This window comes from Stylophora pistillata, chromosome 3 (assembly GCF_964205215.1).
Source record: "Stylophora pistillata chromosome 3, jaStyPist1.2, whole genome shotgun sequence".
In the NCBI taxonomy this organism is placed as follows: Eukaryota; Metazoa; Cnidaria; class Anthozoa; order Scleractinia; family Pocilloporidae; genus Stylophora; species Stylophora pistillata.
In genome coordinates, this window is record NC_142521.1 from 13,087,267 (window position 1) to 13,104,900 (window position 17,634).

The following is a 17,634-nucleotide window of genomic DNA, read 5'->3' on the forward strand; positions in this document are numbered from 1 at the left end:
TACTCATTTAATAACGTCCTGTTCCAAGCAATCAAATCATCGTTTCCGGCGGCACACAATTGATTTGCAAGAATATCTAGACAGCCGGGTTTGCTTTGCACATCGTGGAGACTTTGAAGAAATAGATTCTTATTTGAAGAGAGAGCATTTAACCATTTTATTCAGCACTAATGCCCTAAAGAGCCGCCAAATTTGCGAAGCGAGCAAGGTTCGGTATACGACACTTTGAGTTAAAGAGGATGATCCTATTGGATGGATTGATGGAATGCGGGAATGGCGGAATATCCTAGAACGCGGAAAATCTCGTCCCGCATCTCGCTCCCGCATACTCTAAATTACCGGATCCCGACCTTAGATAAGCCCAATCCCGGATCCCGAAAAACTTATTAGGGACCCCTCTATTTTCGCTTTGGATGATGTGATGATTGCGTGACGAGAGTAAAGAGGCTCCTCTGGACATTCATCTATACTGTGGAAGCGTGTACTGTTTTAACAAGACGCCATCTTTCAAAAGCATTTGATGCGTAGAAAGTACTTCGCCTTACATCCTTGTTGATTCTGTGGGATGATCGACATTTTCACAGCCCATTCTCTCTGCTTCTAGTCTCCCTCGCAGCCGTTTTTAGTCTCGTCACGCAACGCTTCTCCCCAATTAAGGTGGCACTGTTTGTTAGTTTGGCAGGTGTCAAGATAGTGGATGAAAATACTCAAGTAAGTGTGCATATTGCTAATGTTATTTGGCCAGGGTAATTAAGTTTACATAATTATAGCGATAAAATATGAAATTAGCTATAACTTTTAAATCTCAGCCATTAAAATATTACTAGTGGGGAGGAGCGTTGCGTGACGAGACTAAAAACGGCTGCGAGGGAGACTACTCTGCTTCCAGCCGAGCGACTTTTCCAGAAACAGGAAGTTGAAATGAATGACGTCACAGATTAATTCGCTTTCCAGCCAACAGTCTATGGGTAAACAATTTGCTGCACAGCAATTTGGAGGTAAGATGTTGGGTCATATAGTTAGTTTTGTTTATACAGCTAATGAGTTATTTTCAGCGACGCAATTTTCAATTGAACAGCTAAAATTTATTATGACTATATCTTATATAAATAGTCTCTATCTGTTTCTCGAATGCAGCTTGAACACTGCGAGTGTTAATATTTCCACGCTATGATCGTTTTGGATTGGGAATAGCGGTGCTTCTTATCCTTCCTCTCTTTGTTCTGAAGGGATCACTCCTGATGCCAAGAATCCAACAGAAACTGAAGCCTTCCATTGACTTTGGTGGCTGTAGTTGAATTTACCGGTTTGTCATAACATTTTGAATGTTTATGTACTACGCCAATGAAAGAATAATAGGAAGTTGCGTTCAAAGGATTTATTCGGTAGGGGCGAGGAAGAACCAAAATAGTGCTTCAAAGCATCTTTTTTTTATGTATGAGAAGGTACATTAACTGAAATATAATGATAACAGAAACTGAAATGACATGCGATAAACAACGATTCCAAAAAAATTTAAAGATTTGTACGTTCCCCCTATTTATAGAACAAAATTTCTATCTTAACAAACATAATTGTCAAATAAACTCGTAATTGTCGATCGTTTCTTGAATTTACTGAAAACCTAATAATCATACGTTAGCTCCCTTTGACTCTAAAGGGGAACAGGATCGAAGGCATTAAGTACGGGCAGATTATTTTAAGTTGAGGATTTTACCTAGGTTGACCTGACATGTGTAGTTCTGTATGCTCATTGTTGTTGAATCCATAGTCAACTGATAAACAGTGGCTTTTACTTAAATGAATTACTAATCTTTTCCCAACTTATAAGGGGCTTCTGGTATGAGAGTATCATATTGGACCAATTGTGAACTTACCGAGAGAAACTTGAAACATATATGCATTGCATGTTGTGTCATTATAAGTCTAACAGTTTGCTCTTGACTCCTTTGAGTTGTTTTATGCATGGGAACAACAGCATTTTTGTCTAATAGTGCCTTTAATTATTTGATTTTTTTTTTCTCTTCCTTTTAATTATATTAAGGACATGGGAAGTTCTTATTTTTATGACCAGACATTTGGAGGAGAAGGAACCAAATTTAATTGCAAGGTCTGATCCATATAGTCATATAGCCTTAATAGTTTTTCTGGTTTTTCTCTTGGAGTCAAATTACCCTATTTGACCATAATTTTTCAGCAAGATGTCCATCTAAGGTTTGATATTAGTAGTCATAACTGTTGCACAGAAATACATGGTTAAAGGCAGCACGAGTGACTAGATTCTGTTACCTCCCCACATTTGTGTTTCAGTTTCACCTTAAATTATTTACGGTATGCACCTAATTTAAAATTTTAACAAAAATTCACAATTAGTTTTAGGTTAAACTCACTTCATCTCCCCTCCCTCACATGAAAAAAATCCCATGATATACTTTGAATTATATGACTGTTGGAAACACAAGAGGGAGAAATTAATGTCCTGTATCTGAGAAACAATTTATATAGTCAGGATGAGAGAGCTGAGCTTCATGTTCAACTTCTGTACAAGGTAAAATTGAAATTTGCTTGACACTGTATTATTTGCTGTTAATTCAAAGCTTGTAGGCATAACAGATGTTGTTTGTCACGAGGGTGGGGATATGTGTGCTGAGGCTTTTAAGCAATTAAAGGTACCTGAGTAGCTGATACATTGATCAAAACTATACTTTTTTAATAATTTGTTAATTTTAGGAGGAATTTTTGGTTGTTTATGTGTCTTTCCATGAAAATTTTGAATGATGATATCCCAATTATTTTAATTGTCTGATAATTATTGTTACAAAAGATCCCAACTTAAACTTTTGACAACTGCTTTATAATTACTTTGAAGGTTAAGCTAAAATTTCATTACAGTCTTGATGGCAGTTGCAATATTAAATTATAAAATTTCTTGACTGTTATATCAATTCTATTTATTGTATCTGAAATCTCTCAGAATACTTTTATGAGGCTAATGTATGAGAAATTGTTACAAATGTGAGTGAAGTATTGTCTTAAAAATTAGTGCCTGTTATTTTGGGAGATTTGATGGATATAAAAGCCTTGGTAGCTGAATAATTACTACCTTCTCAGTCCATTGATGATAGTATCAGTTTTCTCTAGAGTTCGCCACCTATTTGGCTTTTGCAAATGTTTTCAGGTGAACCAACTTATTAATACCTCATAAACAGTCTGAGATTTTTTAGTACCTCATAAACAGTCTGAGATTTTTTAGTACACTACAACTACTTAATTTGCATCTTTTTGCTGAAATTAGGTGCAGGCAAAGAAAAAGAGAGAGCATAAACAGAAGGTGGCACTGTTTGTTAGTTTGGCAGGTGTCAGGATAGTGGATGAAAATACCCAAGTATGTGTGCATAAATGCTAATAATATTTGGCCAAGGTAATTAAGTTTACATAATTATAGTGATGAAATATGAAATTAGCTATAACTTTTAAATCTCACCCACTAAAATATTACTTTCACTTTTTCCTGAAACAAATGTTGAGAATCTACAAGAGCTATTGTACTAGCATTAAATGCTTTTTGCATCTTACCAAATCATTTGTTAAGTTACCCTTGAAGCATGGTCACAGGCTTATCCATCCAATAAAATACTGTTTATTCATTCATCTATCCATCCAAGTCACAAATTGCTTGGGAGTTAACTGATGGAGGAAGGATTCGACAGAAGCCAAAGGGAAATTAGAGACAGTGAATGGTCCCTTCTATCTCTACTTATTGAAATTATAAGTATATATTGTTTTGCGTGTGTTTCAATAGGTTTTAACTGATTTATTCATTTTCTAATTAACCAGAAAGTGCAGTATGTACATCCTGTCAAGATAATATCATATGTCACTCTTGACCACGATGAGAGCAAAATATTTGGCTATGTATGCAGCCAGCCCAATTGCCCCACTGGATATCAGTTTTATGCTTTGAAGTCAGAAGAAAATGTAAGAGCAGGAGCCAAAAAATTTGCTTTATTAACTAATTTAACTGGAACTGCATGTGGTAGACACTGTGGCTTGATGCTTTGGTCCGGGATAGAGACCTGAGTATAGTTGAGTCACTAATGGTAAAGATGAGTCTCAGTACTCACAGTCAAGCCTCAACCCTGCACCTGGGGGTAGGAAGAGGTTATTAGAACTGTTAATAATTACAGCTTCCCAATTGCTGCAGGGGCCAACTGTGATGTCCTAGCATTCAACTAGGGTAAGAAGCCGTGCAAACGGTTGAAAATGGGATGAGCTCTAGCAGTAAGAGCCAAAGGCTTGACAGTAGACTTAACATGTAGATTAACTGATAATACTAAGATCCTTATTTACGTGTTCAAAGATATACAGGAGGAATCGATGTATTTCATGTCAAATTTTGAATCTCAGATCTTATAGACACATTCATTAGTCCTGAGACAATACCCCAACAATTGTTTCAGTTTATCATATTATGTATGTTTTTGTGCTTTTCTGGGGGTAAGATTTCTCACTGAAAAGAAATCATCGAGGTGAAAAACTTCAATCGGGAACCATGAAAATTATAACTTGATCAATTAATTGGAAAAAAACGCTTACAATCTACTGTACATGCACTTTGAAGTTAAGGCTCAGTGGAGAGACTCTCCTCAATTTTTGATAAGATGGAATGCATCTGAATATAATCTTTCAAAACATTTAATCCTAAAAATTGCCTAGTAGATATTTGCCCACGCATTAAAATATTCTATGCTTGTGCTATTTTTTCTTTCAGGCACAGGTCATCGTTGATGCCATGGTTGAACTTTTTCAAGTATCCTTCAGTCGTAGACAAGATCATGCAAGATCAACAAAGGAGCCGGTCCCCCACAGTTCACATCATGTGTTAAATGGTATTTGTTACAGAGAACGATTGACTTTCTTGAATTATGATAGTTATTGTAAAAAACTGTTCCAGAAAAATTATGCACGGGTCATCTCTATAAATTCTCATTGGGCTACGGTGGTATCATAATTAGTAGAGGGGACCCTCTACTAACTATGGTGGTATCCATCGCTTTGTAAACCCTCTTATAAATATCAAAGAGGTTGTTTCATTATACTCCATATTGAAATCCTATACTACAAATTCAGAAATCATGAGTGAAAAGGACGCTTAATGATTAACACTCACCGACAAGTTTTTATTCCTCCTTAAATCACAGGCAGGGTGGTACTTATCGTCTGTTCATTCATACGTTTGTCCACTAAGGTTCTGTTGAGTTTATTGCTCAGCTTCAGCAGATGAAACCCGATGCAAGCAAAGTCAATGACAAGAGAGACCTAAAACTTGAGTTGAAGAAAATTGCTTCGGACAAGGGCTTCAGAATTGTTGACAATGAAGGATCTGGAAATTGCATGTTCTATGCTTTGTCAGATCAACTGGAAATTGCTATGAGAATCAAAATCGAGCATGATGAATTAAGACAAATATTGGTCCAGTACCTCAGAGAAAACCCTAAACTAGTAAGTTGATATCTTACACCCTATGTTAACCAGGCGCGTAGCGTGGTCATTTTTCAAGTACGCACGTACAAGTACATATGATCTAGAAACCTAAGTAAACTGAGCGAAAAATACTGCGTTCTTTATTTCTTGTTTGAAATAGTCGTGTGAATACAAGCAAAGAACAAAGCGTCTTGCCCTTATTTTCAGCAAACTTGGCACAAACACAACATTGTTTTCAAATTTTTCTGGTCACATCAAGTACGCACGTGAGTATATGCGTAGAGGACGCTACGCGCCTGTTAACCACTGTTACTTTAGGAGCACCATAAAGGTTAGATCTACATTGTCATGTATTACATGATGTAGTGAGCGTAGATAAGCTTCGCGTAGGTTTACATCAAGTATAGGAGAATAAAGGAGCACATGGTCGACTAGTGTGCTAACATCGTTCATGCGGACTTAAAGACGAGTAACCCTCAAATTTATGTATCAGGAGGACACAACTTTGGCGACGAGGATAGTTTTGTGAGACACACGATGTCTTCGAGCGAAAATGGCGCTTCCAATACGATTCGTAAGTTCGATTGTCACTAGGAACCTGCCTCGTTGGGACCACGCTGGACGCGATGGTTAACATCTTTTGAATTGTTTGCGGATGGCAAGGGCCTAATCATCACTGAAAGTACAAATGCAACAACGAGGCAACGAAGAAGAGCTATGCTACTCCATTTAGCGGGACAACATGTACAAGAAATCTTCTCTACTCTCGCGGACACCGGCGATGCAACGGACTACGCCGCAGCTGCAACAGCACTGAATGACTATTTTCGTACCAAAGTCAACTCCGCTTTTGCTCGCCAAAACTTTCACCGACTCCAACACCAGCCAGGTGAGACTGTCTTGCAGTTTGCAACCTGACTGAGAAAAGAAGGGAAAGACAAATTTTGGGGCAGACTTTGATAACCAGATAAGAGATGCGATCTTATGCAAATGTAGGTCAGATTGTGTTAAACGTAAATTACTTGAAGAAAGAGAAAAACTTACCCTCGCACGCACCTTAGAACTTGCAGAACAGTGTGAAAGTGTAGAACACCAAATGTCTCAGCTCAGTACGAGTGAACAGACTAAAGAAGCACACAGGGTCTATGAAAAACGTAGGAGATGAAAAGGTCAACAAAGAAATTCAGAAAACAAGATGGAGTGGTCACCTGGGTGGAGATCCAAAATGCCCTTCCAAAGGTCAAACATGTAAAAAATGCAAAAAGAAAGGTCACTTTGCTAGTGTTTGCAAAACCAAACCAAAACCAGGAGTCAACCAGCAGGTTTAAGAAGAACAATTCAATGGGGAGCAAGTTGATTATGCATTCAGGATCACCAATGAAGCTCAGTCAAATATGCCCAAATTATCTGTGGGAGGAGTAGAATTAGGAATGTTGGTGGATTCTGGGGCCACCAACAACATTGTTGATGAATGTACATGGGAAGATCTGAAAGCTAAGAAGATCAAGTGTAAATCTCAAGCCGCTCCTGTCGACAGAAAATTGTATGCCTATGCATCCAGCAATCCCCTCCCAGTAAAAGGTCGCTTCACGTGTGAAGTACTAGTGGGTAAAGGAAGAGTCCAGACCGAATTCCTAGTTATCAGAGGAAAGAGAATACCTCTCCTCAGCAAAGACACCGCAATGAGGCTAGGGGTGCTGAAGATAGGTGTTGACATCGCCACAATCGCTGAAAGCAAACAGACACTGCAACAGAAATTCCCTGAGGTGTTTAGTGGGATCGGAAAGTTGAAGTCCAAGAAAGTAACATTGCATATAGATCAGGCAGTGAAACCAGTAGCCTGACCCCAGAGGCGAATCCCCTTCAATTTGCAAGAGAAGGAAGAAAAAAGGTTCAGGAGTTGTTGAATTGTGATACTATAGAGGAAGTAGACGGGCCTACACCATGGGTAAACCAAGTAGTGATCATACCAAAGGCAGATGGTGACATACGACTCTGCATTGACATGAGGCAAGCGAACAAGGCTATAGTACGTGGTAGATACCCAATACCAACTGGAGATGAACTGCTACACAACATGAATGGTTCAAAAGTCTTTAACAAGTTAGACCTAAAGTGGGGATATCACCAATTAGAACTAAATCCAGAATCGCGACAGATCACCACCTTTGTGAAGCACAAAGGCTTATACAGGTACAAACGTCTATTGTTTGGCGTGAGTTCGGCGAGTGAGCAATACCAACACGAGATATCCACAGCTTTAGCCGGAATAGAAGGAGTGGAGAATATCTCTGACGACATTATAGTACACGGTCCGGATCAGGAAACTCACGACCAGCGCTTGCATAAGACAATGGAACGTCTCAAGCAACATGGCCTAACCCTCAATGCTGACAAATGCCTGTTCAATGTCAACAGAGTGATTTTTATGGGTATCGTTCTGTCTGAAAAAGGAATCGGCCCAACAGAAGAAAGAGTCAGAGCCTTACAAGAAACGAGGGAGCCTGCCACTGTCAGCGAAGAAAGAAGTTTTTCGGGATTGGTCAATTATAGCAGCAGATTCATTCCTCATTTTGCCATCATCACTGAACCATTAAGGAGCTTAACCAGAAAGGACGTTCCATTTCACTGTGGACCCGAGCAGAAAACTGCTTTTAAGACCTTGAAACAGAGCATGGCTGACGCGGAAGCACTAGCTTATTGTTACAAAGGTGCACCAACTAAAATCATAGCTGATGCCAGTCCAGTCGGCCTTGGAGCTGTGTTAGTGCAGAATCAGAATGAAGCATGGGTGCCGATTTTCTATGCCAGCCCCAGCTTGACAGAGTGCGAGCGCAAATACTCCCAGATCGAAAAGGAAGCCCTTGCACTCGTTTGGGCATGTGAGAGGTATCATGCATACATTTATGGCATGAAATTTGATCTAGTGACTGACCACAGACCATTGGAGGTCATCTATGGGCCGCGTTCCAAGCCCTTTGCCCGCTTGAACGCTGGATAATACGCCAACAACCCTGTGACTTTCGAATTGTGTATACTCCAGGGCAGAGTAATATAGCTGACCCTCTTTCCCGCCTGCTCAAGCAAGATAAAGTAGAGAGTCATCCTCATGGAGCAGAAGAATACATCCGATTCGCAGCCATCAGTGCCACTTCCCGGGCATTAACTACAAGAGAGGTCGAAGAAACATCTGCAGCAGACGAAGAGTTAGAAGTCCTGAGAGAAGCGATTAAAACAGGCCGATATGAGAAATGCAAAAAGTATGCACCAGCCGCAGGAGAATTGTTGGAGAGCTGGTCTTAAGAGGTACTCGTATTGTATTACCAAACACATTCAGATCTCAGGCAATCAGCTTAGCCCATGAGGGACACCTGGGAATCGTCGATACAAAGCAAAATTTAAGAAGGAAAGTGTGGTGGCTTCGTATGGAGAAGGCGGCAGAGAAATTCTGCAAGTCCTGTCACGGATGTCAACTCGTATCTCGCTCAGACCCACCCGAGCCATTGAGATCCACTACACTACCGGAAGGGCCTTGGCATGACCTAGCCATAGATCTTCTAGGACCACTTCCATCTAGACACTCAATTCTCGTTGTTGTGGACTACTACAGCCGTTATTATCAGTATACAATCATGACGTCAACCGTCACAGAGAAAGTAATCGACAACCTGGAGGAAATCTTCAGCCGCTATGGCCTACCTCTGGCCATCAAGTCAGATAATGGTCCACAATTCTGCTCAGAAGAATTTCGGGAATATTGTAAGCAGAATGGAATTGTTCACATTAAGACCACACCAAAATGGCCTCAAGCCAACGAGGAGGTGGAGAGACAAAATGCATCCCTGATGAAGAGGATTCGCATTGCCCAAGCTGAAGGGCTAGACTGGGTGAAGGAGCTAAGAAGATATGTGACTAAATACAGAGGTATTGATCATGCGACAACCAGTAAGAGCCCTGCCAAATTATTGTTTAACAGGAAGATGAGAGGAAAGCTACCAGAGTTACATGCTGACTATCACTTGGACCTGGAAATTCGCGACAAAGATGCAGAGGTGAAAGCAAAGACCAAAGCGTATGCTGATAAATTCACGAATGCAAAACCATCAGATGTTCAAGTTGGTGATCAAGTCCTGGTGAGACAAGAGAAAAGAAACAAATTTTCCACACCATTTAATCCAGTATCATTCCAAGTGGTTAATAAGACCGGTAACAGTATAGTTGTGGAAACTCCAAGTGGTACGCACGACTCAAGGAATACTTCCCATGTTAAGAAGTTTGTGAGCCCTGACGATCTTATAGAACCACCTGCTAGTACTGATGTAGTTACAGTGCCTGAACCTACCGCGGTACCAAATCAAGCGATAAGTGGATCTACACCAGCAGTGCCTACAACACTTCCGAGTGGACCTCTGACTCGTATCACACCTTAAGCACAAGCAAGTGCAGGAAACGAATATGAGTCAACCCCTGCCAGCAAGAATGCGGTAGTTGATCAAGCAACAGTACCTAGCATGCCAACAACACCAAAAGGTGGAAGACCTCAGAGACAGAGAAGACCCCCTGAGAGATATAAAGACTTTGTTCTGAAATGTTGAACTTTGTTTGAAACAGTGAACTTTAATTTGAAATGTTAAACTTCGTTCTTTTACTAGGATTGTTTCGAACTGGTGAACCTCGTGTTGAAATTAAGTGAATTAGTTATTACCAGTTTTCCATTCAGTTCTCAGCTTTGCATGTTTTGTTTCGGATTAAATTTTAAGGTCTATTGTTCTCTGTCTTCTTCAAGAAAAGGAGTGAGGTCATGTATTACATGACGTAGTGAGCGCAGATAAGTTTCGTGTAGGTTTACATCAAGTATAGGAGAATAAAGGAGCACATGGTCGACTAGTGTGTTAACTTCGTTCATGCGGACTTAAAGACGAGTAACCCTCCAATTTACGTATAAGGAGGACACAACATACATGTGGGCCAACCAGCCTACACATGACCACTCCTCCTGTAGGGGATAATAAGGATCATAAATATTCTGAAATCAGCGTTTAGTTTAAACCACACTGCGCGCTCATTGGTAAGTGAATGGCAAGTGCTATTCATCCCCTTCTGGTACATACGTAAATAATTTTCTACCTCAAGTGTTGGTGAAAGGGGTGGATAATTACCTTGCCTCTTTGCCTCGGTAAATACTCATTCCTTTTCACCTTTATTTCGGAGAATGTCTGTTTAATAATTCTGGATTGCTTGTAAAAACACGCTGTGTTGCTCAAGTGTTTTAGTAGAGACCATGTCCGGGTCACGGATGAATTCAGACCTCCATGTGAAAATTAGAGGGCTTTGTCTTGTGGAGAAAGCGGCCAACCCAAGATTTTTTAAAAGTACTTTGCACTTGAATCTCCCCCAGACTATATAATCTTAATTGGATTAGCTTGACTTTGGATAAGGTAGACCCTAGATATTCTATGTTTCAGAAGGGATAATTCAGGAGTTAAGACTGCTACATCCAATGTAGATCCTTGTGTTCATTACTCTGATTGGTTATTATCCGTTCGTACTGTTGTTTAGTATCTCTGTTATTTTCTCATTCGATGACTCCTTCCAACGTACTCAACATGATCCAGTGTACCATTAACTTTACACTCTAAGTTTCGTTCTCTATTTTACTATTCTCACAGCTGAATGGAACAAATCTGTTTCACTTCGTCCATGGACATCAGTCATGGGCTGATTACTTAACGTACATGGAGCAAGATGGCGCTTGGGGTGACCATGTTATTCTGTGTGCCGCAACAAACTGCTATGAAACTTGCATTCGTGTGGTCAGCAGTCTTAACGCTGCTCACGATGTTATCTTACGGCCACAATGTCCTGTTGACAAGAGCAGTACACTTGTTTTGGGACACATCCATGAAGTACACTATGTCAGCCTTCATTCCACACAAGGTATAATTCTTGACATTACACCCAGTAAATGAAGTGTGAGTTTAAAGTCATATTTTTTGTAATTATCTACATCACCCAGGAGGGAGGGGGTGGCTCCATCGTTCTCTGGTATAAGCCGCCGTCAAATGATCTCTGCCAATATGACGTCACATAGCAATTTTAGAAGTGCTTTGCTAAATTTTCTCAGTCGAGCTTGAGGAAAGTAATAGGAGCGAACAAAGAAAATGCCTTTACAGGCTCCTATTGGGTTATTATTGACTAATTTTCCGTGAGTGTACAAGCTTTGTCATTTATGTATAGGAGCACGATCCTTCGCAGTAAAGCACTATTTAAGCAATAGTGAAAATCAGACCTGAAAAAAATTTCAGGCCTGTACGGGATTCGAACCACTGACCTCTGCGATCACTAATGCAGCGCTCTACCAATTGAGCTAACAAGCCAACTTGGGAGCGGGCCATCAAATTAATTCGATATAAACCCGTAGATGATAAATCAAACAACAACAAACATATGAAACATATGTGTGAACTGCGGTTATGAGACGTATATGAGCACGATCCTTCGCAGTAAAGCACTATTTAAGCAATAGTGAAAATCAGACCTGAAAAAAATTTCAGGCCTGTACGGGATTCGAACCACTGACCTCTGCGATACTAGTGAGCGCTGCACTAGTATCGCAGAGGTCAGTGGTTCGAATCCCGTACATGCCTGAAATTTTTTTCAGGTCTGATTTTCACTATTGCTTAAATAGTGCTTTACTGCGAAGGATCGTGCTCATATACGTCTCATAACCGCAGTTCACACATATGTTTCATATGTTTGTTGTTGTTTGTCATTTATATTGTGAATTTAACAATTTCACTATCTACAATTCGGGACGAGTGCAACTGACCGCCTGTTTTACTTCAGCGCGTAGCAAACTAAAACGTACGCCATTTTTCTGTAAGCTTTGAACAAATCGACCTCATAAAAGGAGGTTTTATTCCTTATTTATGTAGGTTTATACCTATAGCTATTTGGGGCGGATCTAGCGGGTCATTTTTCTCCTCAATCCTTTTAAGTTCGAAGTTGTCGTTGTATTAAATGGGGGTGAGCCACGATTACATAATTGTCTTGTCTGCTAGTGTTGTAAAGACCTTGCTAAGAGCCAAAGATTCTAGTTAATTAGCTTACTTGCTTTTGCTTATCTTTTTTGCTTGTGGCGCTTTATTTTATAACGCTCTCACTATTCTTGCGATTAGTTTTTTCGGGCTTGTATTGTAAACTGCTATTATTGCCAGATTATTGACCTGTGTCCTAATCCTGTAAGAAGAAATGTGGCCAAAAACAGTACATTTTCGAAATAACGTGGCAACATCCAAAAAATCGATTCGGCTTACTTTTTGAAGTTAGGTGGGCCTTACAGGGAAACAAACCTCTGCATACTTCGTTTGGCTGAATATCGATTTATTTTAAAGAAAATTGATAATAACTGAATCCTGCCAAAATGCCGCTTTAGAAGCTCAAAATTTCAGACAAATCTCGGAGCGTCGCGCCTCGAATTGAAAACACTTGGAGCGATACAAAGTACCAAATCTTGAAAAACAACATCAAAATGAAGGTTATTGATTGTTTGTATAAACAATCTAATTGACTTTATCCCACCGTCTTCTAACTACATTAAAAATAGGTCAAAAGTAACCCGTTATTCAACTATGTGCTAAACAAAATATTCGACTGAAAATCTTGCTTTTGGAAAGCAAAGTGTAGTTCTTTTAAACAATCATTATCAGAAGGTGTTAACTATCCTTCCAAGTTATATCGCTACTGTGAGAGCGATCGATGCAACATTTTCAGGACTGAAATCCTCTATTGTGATACATCAACATGGAGGGTAAGTAGATATTATGTTGAAAAAGCTGTAGTTTCGATTTAAAATGCGAAACAATCATGTTTGCGTGTGGATGCGCACATTTTCGACTAACTGATGGCATTGTCAAATCAGCGCATTTTATCCAACTTAAAAATTTGATTAAATCGCACTGAGTCATTTCCCCACAAAATTCTTCGGAGATCGAAAAGAACTACACTTTGCCTTCCAAAATCCAGATTTTCAGTCGATTATTTTGTTTAGTGAATAGTTAAATAACGGGTTACTTTTTACCTATTTTTAATCTAGCTAGAAGATGGTCGGATAAATTCAAATAGATTGTGTATACAAAACAATCAACAATTGCTCAAGTTGCTGTCAACATATGTTTTGATGTTGTTTTTCAAGATTTGGTACTTTTCATCGGTCCAAGTGTTTTCAATTCGTGGCGCGACGCTCCGAGATTCGTCGACAAAATTTTGAGCTTCAAAAGCCGCATTTTGGCGGAATTCAGTCGTTATCGATTTTCTCGAAAATAAATCGATATTCAGCTAAACGAAGTATGCAGTGATTTACTTCTCATTGAAACCTACCCAACTCTGGAATATGGGCGAAATTGACTTTTTAGCTGTTGCCACTTAATGTGTGACCACTGGTAACATTCGCTCTTAAGTCGGACGTCCCAGTTTGAATTTTTTTTGGATGCGCCACAATGAATTCAGTACATTTGCTATTCTAAAAAAAAAATTAGTTTTTTCTTCCTTCTGTCAGCAAAAGAAGAGAATTTGTACCTAATAAGACTGCGAGCAGTGGAAGAGCAGTTGGCGCATTGTCAAGGACAACTGAAGGAAAAAGAATTAGAACAGGCCAACCTTTTGAGGGAAAAAGAACAACAACACAATACCTTGCACGAGAAGCTGACAAACTTACAAGGTCAATTACGAGAGAAAGAGTTGCTGAAGAACAGTATGCAAGAGCAACTGAACAGTAAGGTGCAACAGGTCGGTAACCTAGAAGAACAGCTGAAAACAAAAGATCGAGAAAGGATTGAAATTGAAAGAAGTCTGTCAGCAGCTCAATCCGCATTACGGGTAAATCGGGCTCAAGTTGTTACCTTGGAGAGACAGCTGATAACGAAAGACCAGGAAAAACATGAACTTGAAAGAACGCTTGCAGAAGCTCAGCAGGTTTTACGTGCGGAAAATCAGGCACAAAACTTACCTGACTGGGCGATTCCCCGCAATCAAATTCAACTAACAGAGAAAAGTCTTGGGCGTGGTGCCTGGGGAGAAGTTGTGGAAGGGAATTATTGCGGTTATGCCGTTGCTGTGAAAAGAATTCATAATATTATTATCTCCCCTCATAACCGCCGACTGTTTGAGCGAGAAATGGATATTGCCTCAAGATGCCGTCACCCTTGTTTGTTGCAGTTCATTGGAACAACAAACATCGAAGGTAGACCTATGATTGTAACTGAGCTCATGGAAACGAGTTTACGAGCTCTATTGGAGCGACGATCTCTCTCAGAGACAGAGGTTTCTGTTATTTCTCTAGATGTAGCTCGAGCACTATCCTACCTCCATCAAAAGTGGCCCTTTCCCATTCTTCATCGTGACATCAGCAGTGCTAACGTGTTGTTGTGTCGCCAAGGAAATCAATGGCGAGCGAAAGTGTCAGATTATGGCACTGCTAATTTCAAGCAACAGACCATGACAGTCGCTCCAGGGACCCCGATTTACAGTGCACCCGAAGCACACACCCCAAATCAAACACCCAAGGTTAGCTCACGTTCATTGTGGCTTGGTTTTTGTCAAATCCGCTGTGTAGGACTCCCTATCTTTGTTTCTCCTTATTCGTTATATTTCTGTCTGATCCAGGGTCTACCAATCAAATAACTTGAAATTGCAGTCCATTTAATTAAAATAGAATCGCTCGAAAATTACATTTTTACTGCAGAGTTAAATTATGCCCAACCGGGGCCCTTCTCTATTATGAATAACTGTGGTTTTCATTATCAGAAACAACTACAAATTCTAAGTGCTTTTTATGAGAGATTATCACTTCCATCCGATAAGTAGTGCTATAAAAACACCCCCATAGAGCTGGTCAGGAAGAAAGTTACAAAAAAATCGCCCTCACTTTTGTCATTTACTGATCTTTTTTGTGCTCAGCTTGATGTGTACAGTTTTGGTGTTCTTCTTTGTGAGATCTGCATTCGGGAACTGCCAGATCCTGAAAGACGTGAACAACAAGTCGCACTGGTGACGCAGAACGTTCTGCGTGCACTCATCCGAAGATGTCTGCAACCAGTGCCCGAGGCGAGACCGAGTATGCAAGAAATCATTGATGAACTCGAACAGTCGTCGTAAGCAGATAGCTCATGATTCAATATTCTTTGCAAATAGTTGACCTATATGATTATGATAGTGCTGTTTTACTACCCAATGACCCATTGATCGAAGTTTGCGATTTTTGCACATCGATGACCCATAATGATAGAATGTGTATGCATCATTGATTTTGAAAAGTGAAAAATCGTAAAAGTTTTGGGGATGTGGGTGACTAACAAATGTAGTTTTGGGCAGTCTACACGAGGAAAAATTACTAAAACTACTTTTGGCAAGTTAAACTAAAAAAAAGCTTTTTAAAACGTGGGAGCTTGTCGAAATAATTGTTTTATGTAAATTTGTAAAATGGCTAGAGTTTGCACTATAGCAAACTTTAAATGGACTTTGGTCCTCAAGCCGATGTTTTATGGTTTAAAAAGTTTGGATTGTGAAATCATTTCAAGAAGACAGGTTATTTATGAAGTATTGATGGAACTGACCCAATTTTCCCAAAAGAGAATACGGAGCACGAAGTTTCCATGTAGCATAATATTCTATTCACTATTCCTTATTGGTATAACTGTTCCGTGATTATAGAGATTCTTGAACTCGGATCGATCGAGGATTGCGTTACATCTTGTCATAACCACTTTCCGCAAGGTGAATTTAGCATTAGCGCTAAATTTCGAATGGCTGCCTTGCGTTTTGTCAATGTTACCAAGGAAATGATGAACACATTTGAAGAAAATTCAGTTCCAAAGAGCGCAAAAGATGCCACTAAGTTTGGAGTAACTCTATTAAAAGAAAGATATTAACTTTTGCTGATTGAATTGAATAAACGTGATAAGTATCTCAATACGAGTAATCAAAACAGTTGCGCGGCAACAGAATGGTTTACACAAAATTTACAACAGAATTCGAGATTTCTTCATTTACTGAAGAAAATACAAACAGAAACACGTCAACGCGCCAATTCCGTTTCGCTCCACGCACTCTTCGTAAAAAATCCGCGGAATTCGCCCGCGCTGAAATAACAGTTTGGCGTGTTGGATAATAAATTACTTATTAGTCGTGTTTTTGTGTAGTATCACTGAGTATTTTTACTCTTTATTTGTATTTTGACCCGCCCTACGGCACAACTCGTAAAAATATTCAGCGATACTACACAACAAAACGTCTAAAAAGATATATCTATATATTCACTTAATCCGAATAATTGTTTCAAAACATTTTCGCGCCGAATACATGTAGGGTAATTTTTATTTATTAGTTATGAATACATTTCAGGTTTCCCTTGAGTGTCCCTTTCTAAGCTTTCTTAACTTTTTAGCTTATCAAATCAGTGAAGAATATACCACCATATATCTTAGGTTGATTTTGACTTTTGCATGTTTTTTGCGACAATTTTTTTTTTACAAAAAAAGTAATAACTGTTTTATTATCAAAGCGTGATGTTAGCCATCTGAGCTGACGTTAATCGTCTCACCGACCCCTTAGAGGCATCTAGAGCATTAGTGTTGCAGTCAATCATTTATAAGTACTCGAAGTATTGTACATGTTATTGAATTTTGAATTGTCAGTTTGTGTAAAATAAACATACCTTTCTGTGGTTTTTTTCCAATCCTTTACATTGATAAAGACGTCATGTAGCTTAGGGTTTTCTGTGAATTTTGAGAGAAACGTTCTTAAAGTGCAGTGGCAGATAGCTGCTTCTAAGCTTAGGAAATGTATCTCATCTGGCCACGATTGCTAAACCGCAGCCAGCAGCTACTGTATAGATATCTTGGTTCAGATATCTTTGTACCGCCGCCTGGTTAGCTCAATTGGGAGAGCGCCGGACTGCTGTGCGGGAGGTCGAGAGTTCAATACCGGCCGGACCAACACTCAGGGTCTTAAAATTAACTGAGAAGAATATGCTTCCTTTCTTTAACATCAAGAAATGGTTAGATATTGTAGTCTTCTCGGATAGGGACGAATAAATGGAGGTCCCGTCTCCTGCAGGGTTGGGGTAGGAGACGTTAATTTCCCACGCACGAG

At 39.6% G+C, this 17,634-nt stretch overlaps 1 protein-coding gene across 6 annotated transcripts; it reads left to right on the top strand.

The window, feature by feature from the left end:
• Window positions 1-862: 862 nt before the first annotated feature.
• On the top strand, window positions 863-17,206 carry LOC111340283 (uncharacterized). Of its 6 annotated transcripts, none has more exons than XM_088755528.1 (11): window positions 863-998; window positions 1,230-1,385; window positions 2,045-2,110; window positions 2,598-2,669; window positions 3,296-3,385; window positions 3,838-3,978; window positions 4,772-4,889; window positions 5,249-5,502; window positions 11,154-11,421; window positions 14,042-15,048; window positions 15,442-17,206. In XM_088755528.1, exons 2-11 carry the CDS (start codon window positions 1,326-1,328, stop codon window positions 15,637-15,639), a joined length of 2,274 nt encoding a protein of 757 aa, XP_088611654.1. In that variant the 5' UTR covers window positions 863-998; window positions 1,230-1,325; the 3' UTR covers window positions 15,640-17,206. The 6 variants fall into 6 exon arrangements, with proteins under 6 accessions (XP_088611654.1, XP_088611655.1, XP_088611653.1 ...); XM_088755529.1 differs by having other exon boundaries at window positions 864-998; window positions 1,230-1,306; XM_088755527.1 differs by having other exon boundaries at window positions 889-998; window positions 1,138-1,385.
• Window positions 17,207-17,634: the final 428 nt, after the last annotated feature.

What these genes read in the sequence shown, in the direction of transcription:
- LOC111340283 (XM_088755528.1), top strand. Translation starts at nt 1,326, where the DNA reads ATGTTTATGTACTACGCCAATGAAAGAATAATAGGAAGTTGCGTTCAA. An exon ending in GAACCAAATTTAATTGCAAG is followed by an intron (nt 2,111 to 2,597) that starts GTCTGATCCATA and finishes GTTAATTCAAAG; the next exon opens with CTTGTAGGCATAACAGATGT. An exon ending in CCCCAAATCAAACACCCAAG is followed by an intron (nt 15,049 to 15,441) that starts GTTAGCTCACGT and finishes TTTTGTGCTCAG; the next exon opens with CTTGATGTGTACAGTTTTGG.